Source organism: Mus pahari, chromosome 7 (assembly GCF_900095145.1).
Source record: "Mus pahari chromosome 7, PAHARI_EIJ_v1.1, whole genome shotgun sequence".
NCBI classification, from domain to species: Eukaryota; Metazoa; Chordata; class Mammalia; order Rodentia; family Muridae; genus Mus; species Mus pahari.
The window spans coordinates 99187880-99193440 of record NC_034596.1 but is presented as its reverse complement, the minus strand read 5'-3'; the positions used below and the strand labels follow the sequence as shown (position 1 = coordinate 99193440).

The window sequence follows — 5561 nt, the reverse complement described above, 5'->3', positions numbered from 1 at the left end:
TGCTTGTGGCTGTTGTGAGGAAAAAATTAGACACTGCATGAAATTACATGTGCCAGTTAGTCAGTTAAACGTAAGTTCAGCATAAGGGATATTTTTCTTTCTCTGCTTTAGCTATAAGTAGGTCTTCCCTTTGTCATGAGACTAAACCACAGCAGAGTCAAACTGGATTTTTGTTTGGTTATATTCTGTGTTTTGAGCCAGGGTTTCTCTGTGTAGCCCTGGATGTCCTGGAATTCACTCCGTAGACTAGGCTGGCCAGGAACTGAGAAATCCACCTGTGTCTGCCTCCCAAGTGCTGGGATTAAAGGTGTGCGCCACCACTGCCCGGCTTGATACATTGTTTATGCAATACTGAGGGATCAAACTTACAGGTGTGTGCTTAGCAAGCATGTCAGCGACTCAGCTACAGCACCAGCCCTAGAAGGGCCTCTATAGATTCACAGTGAAAAGTTATAGTTTCCATCTGAGGAGGCTTTGTGAGGGAGGGAGTTGCTTTCTTGTGGATCAGCTGAAGGACACACTCCAGAACCTGGCCTGGGTCCCCTCCCTACTGCTCCCTGCATCACCTGGTGTCTTCTGTGCAAGGACACTTCTTCCCCCAGTGGGTAGTGGTACAGGGTTTCCTGCAGTGACACACTGTCAGCTCCATCACTGACTGCTCTCCCTTCCATGTGACATCACTTCTTCTTTGCCTGTTCTCAGCCCAGGTTCACCCACTCCCACACAGCCTCACTTCTAAACCTTCCCCTGGGTACCCTGCTTCTGAAATGGAGCAGTCACCACCATTCCCACTGTGGAAACATCCTGAAGAGGTCCCAAATGTTCCTGTCATGTTTGGGGACCAGCTTCTGCTTTCTGCACTAGAGCCTGGATAAACACAGACCAGCTCAGCCCAGAATCTTAAGTAAAAGAGGTAAAGTTTAATTAGTTAAAAACAAGTTGGGTGGGAGGGGCCTATGGTAGCATCACTTCCTGGAGCCAAGGAACTGAGCCCCTGGAGAAGTATTCCAGATGTTCTCTGTAAGTCTCCCACTGTGCCTTCAAGCTACTGAGCATGGAGTGTCCTCTACCCAGCACCAGGTGAACCTCTTGGCAGTGAGAACTCAGAGGGCATAGAGTCCCTATCTGTACCTCCTCCAGAGGCCCCCCTAGAACTCCTAAGGTAAATGGGGACAAATCTCCTGCCACATGCAGCACTAGTAGCCCAGGTGGAGGAGTTTGAAGGGAGAAGGGGTCTTAAGAAAAGCCATCTATAAGGTCAGGGCCAGAGGCACAAACTGGGCAAGAGAAAATGCAGTTTGTCTCCAGCCAGTGAAAAGGGTGAAGACACAAAGAGACCAGGCTCATAGAAAGCAGATCATCTAAAAAGCAGGTCTGACCATGGCAGGAGGTGCTGTAGAATTAGAAACTTGAGGAACAAGCAGAGGGGTGGGTGCAAAGTCTACCCTGAGGGCACAGGGGCTGGAGCCAGCCAAGCTATCAAGACCTGGAAAAGGCAAATGAGACATTGATTAGTGGATCACTGCAGAACTGGGTCCTAGATCCAAAGGCTTGGGGTCCAGCCAGCCCTGCCCATGGTCCAAGCTCTACACAGCCAGGGAGAGCTGCTGTCAAGCTGAGGGAGATGCACAGTGTAGGTCATCTGGAGCCAGGATCATTCAGCAATGTATGATCAAATTTGAGAACCACAGTCAGTGGATTGTAGTCTGATTGTATGGCTCTGAGATTGTAGAATCCCCAGTTCCAACACCCAGTGCTCTTTTGCTTAGCTATGATATGGAACACTGAACATACAGATTTTTCCCCCCAGGGCTGAGTGGTGACTTAAGGTCATCCTAGTGAGGTCCTATGCTTCCTGTGGTCATTACCTCAGGAAAACTCAGGGAGAGATGCCAGCACTTTCTTCCTATAAATAAGGAAAGTAAGCAGCTACTGTCTGACCTCACCAGTGAGGGTTGCGGTCCTTGACCCTGCCAAATCTTCCCAGCAGCTTCCATAGTCAGTCATCCGCACACCACCATCAGGATCAGTTGCTCTGTGACACCAAACTGCAGGAGAGGAGCAGCCATCAAGATCCTGTAAGGCAAATCTAGGAAGCCCTAGTGACCCATTCAGACCTGAGGCAGCAGGAAGGGACAAGGAGCAAAAGGGGACCTGGTCTCTGGATTCTGTAGCCAGAGGGAAGCATTATTTTTCAAACCTACCCCAGTAGGCAGAAGTGTCCCCATGTTCGTTCTCTCTCTATCTTCTCTTTTCCCCACTCCCCATCCTCCTCTGTCTCTGTGACCTCCCTCCTCCCCTCTCTCCCTCTGTTGCATAACAGTCACTTTCTGAAGTAGGGAAGTAACTACAACAAAAGTAGCTTGAAGAACTCCCTGAAACTGAGCAGAATCACACTGCCCCTCCCTGCCAGGAGCAGCAGAGTCAAGCCTCAAAAACTCAGACAAAAGTATCCAGAAGAAGCTGACCAGCCAAGCAGCCTGAAAGAGCTTTAGACCAGCAGAGGCACCTGGAAAGGGCACTTTCTAACCTGTTAGCTGACTGTAGGTTGGGCATTGTGCTTCAAGGTTCCAGCTTTTGTGAACCGTCTGTCACCAAGGCTGTGGTGGGCTTTGTTGATGCAGCAACTGAGTCATTTCTGCTCCTGTGAGTGACCCCTCACCGGTGTTCCTGTATGTAACCCCAATAAAGTTCATTGGTTCACCACGTTGGGCTTCTGTGCTGTGCATACTTTGGTCTGTTGTGGGTTCCCAATCAGTGCTGGGTACTTGAGATTGTTTCATCTCCCCAAGAAAAGTTTTTTCATACTATACATCCCAACCGTCCACTAAAAATGGACCAAGGGCTAGATTGGGGGGAAGATGGTGGAGAAGAACCTCCTAGGGGTGGGACAGAATGAAAAGCATTGGATACCTGCTGCAGCTTTTATCTTGAGGTACCAAACACTTGCCTGGGAATGACTCAGTAATCTCCAGTACATGGCATCTGTTCCCCGGTATGTGTTTGTGGACTCTAATCTCCACATCGTGGGTAGAGAGTTGTAATTCATGGGACTGTAGAGAGTCGGCTCCTCGGGGAATCTGGTCATCTGCCACAAGTGGACAGTTATACATGTTCCAATCTGAAGGGAATAGAGAGAGCGGTACATTAGGAGCAGGGTTCCATCCCCCACGCCTGGGACTGGCTTGTTTGCTGCAATGGTCAACACCCCTAACCACAGCCTTGTCTCCAGCACCTAGGTCTTGTTCCTCAGGGCCTGGGTGTCTGCTGCTCTTCTGCCTCTCTGGCACTCTCTTCCACCACCCCTGCTCACCCCAGGGTATCTCCCACAAAGGAGCCACCATCTCCAGGCTGGCACTGCCTTTCACAGGAGCTAAATGGCCCCTTGGGGCTCTGTCTTGGCCATTTGTAGAGTTTTCAAAATTCTCTTCTGAAAAATAAGACAGAGATGGGGACATGGCTCCATAGATAAGTGTGCCTGCTGCACAGGCATGAGGCCCTACGTTTGCATCACCAGCACTCAAGTACATAGCCACAGTTCTATTTGGACGTTGTACATCGTGGTGCGGAGCCTAGTGCGCACCACGATGTACAACGTCCACAAGCAGAGAGAGACCAGTGGGCAATGGCTTTACCAAAAGAAATCCACTGAAGTGTTCATGGTGAACTTCATACTCTATTCATAGATGCAAAAAATAAACCTGAGCCAAAACAGAAAGCCACAAAGTAAAAAAGTTCCTAAAATCCATAACCAAGTGGCAAGCATGACCACAAACCACAAAGTGTGTCACAGACTTCCTACTAGCATCCTCTTGTCTTCCTGATCCATGCCTTTGTTTGTTGAGCTAAAGGCACACACTTTGATAGGTCCCACTGTGGGGGTCATTTTCCTGGCTGCCATCCTAAGGTCTCAAAGTCTGTCCCTTCTGCTTGTGTTTTGATGTCAGGGTGGACAGAATGGGGGGTAGCAAAGTGGTGGCAAAGGCCCAAGTAGGCTTGCCTCCTGCTTTCGTAGTAAATAAAGTTTCATTTTAAACTTCTGTTGTCTCTGGATGCTTTTGCACTATGGTGGCACAGGAGGGCATTCCTAGGTCCTCAGTGCCTGCAGAATGATAAGCTTCTCTTGGAGGTCTGTGATTGAAAAAGCCCAGTGAGAAGGTGCTGTCGGCCCTGCAAGTAATGGTCTGTGTGAACTCTTACATACATGGTGTGTTTGTGTATGGGGGGTGCTGTGGTTGTAGGGGAATTAGGGGGCAGGGAGAGAGCCTGTGTTTGGCCAGCGTTCCTGTGCTCTGGGCAGGCGCATGTGGGAGGACTGATGGATGCTTTCCACAGGGCCCTGGGTGGGCATCTGGCTGAGTGAAGTCACTGTCTCCACATGGCAGGGGGAGGACAAGGGGCAGCCCCAGATACCAGGTTCTCAGTATCTGGCGTCCCATGCTGGATACAACAGAGGAGATGAGACCAGAATAGGGGCCCCAGAGCAGCACCAGGACCCTGAGATACAGAAAGCAGGTAGAGGGAGCGAAGTTCCCATGCAAGCGAGAGTCTTTAGTTCGGTCCTTGATGAACAGAGACAGTCTATGGTTTTAGAGCTTTATTGTAGAAAGCCAGGGGGAAAGAGAAAAGGTAAAAGAGAGAGAGAGAGAGAGAGAGAGAGAGAGAGAGAGAGAGAGAGAGAGAGAGACCAGCCATGGCCAAGAGGAGAGAAGGGAGAAAAGGAGAGAGAAAAGAAAAGCTAGAGAGTAAGAAAGCTTAAAGAGAGAGGTAAAGCTTAGAGAGTAAGAGATTAGAGAGTAAGAGGGAGAGAGCAAGGTGGGGCCAAACCGACCCTCTTATAGTGGGCTTGTTATCTTGCTGTTGCTAGGTAACTGGGAGGAATCTAGCCTGAAGGTCAGAAGCTTAGGACATTGTCTACAAGACTGAAAGCCACCAGCCTCTCCTGTGGGGGCTTTGGGGGTGGTAACTTTGACAGGAGCCAGGGGTTCAGGAGACATGAGGAAATGCCCTCTGTCCCTTGTAGGTGAAAATTACTACCACTAGGTTTCACTGGATTTCCACCTTTCAACTCCACTGGAGACCAAGCCACCTGTATATAGCCCATTGCCCCACATGTGTGTGTGTATGTACATGTATGTGTGTGCATGTGTGCTTACTTGTGTATGTGCATGCTTGTGTGTGTGCATGTGTGTGTATGAGTATGCATGTATATGTGGATGTGTGTGTATGTATGTGTTTGTTCATGGTTGTGTATGTGTAGGTGTGTATGTATGCATGTGTGGGCCTGTGTGTGTATGTGTTATGTGTATACGTGTGTATGTATGCATGTGTGTGTGCCTGTATGTGTATGGGTGTGTGTGTACATGTGTATGTATGTGTGTATGCATATGTATAGGTGTGTGTGCGCACATGTGTACAGTATATATNCCAGCCTGAAAAGGCCAAAGGAGGACTCAGATGTCTGTCCTATCACTTTCTCCTCTGTGACTAAACCCACCACAGCCCTGAAGTTCAGGCAACAAAGTGACACCTGACTTTTTATTCTGGGATCCTAACTCAGG

The 5561-nt window shown here is 49.2% G+C and overlaps 1 protein-coding gene across 1 annotated transcript in view; it reads right to left on the bottom strand.

Annotated features, from left to right (window-relative positions):
- Positions 1 to 2003: 2003 nt before the first annotated feature.
- Positions 2004 to 5561, bottom strand: part of LOC110324946 (protein TCL1B2-like) — a 7027-nt gene continuing 3469 nt past the window's right edge. Inside the window, exons 2-3 of the mRNA XM_021202704.1 lie at positions 2951 to 3121; positions 2004 to 2048 (exon numbers count right to left, since the gene is read on the bottom strand). Coding sequence (XP_021058363.1) covers positions 2004 to 2048; positions 2951 to 3121 — 216 coding nt within the window. The remainder of the gene's footprint in view (positions 2049 to 2950; positions 3122 to 5561) is intronic.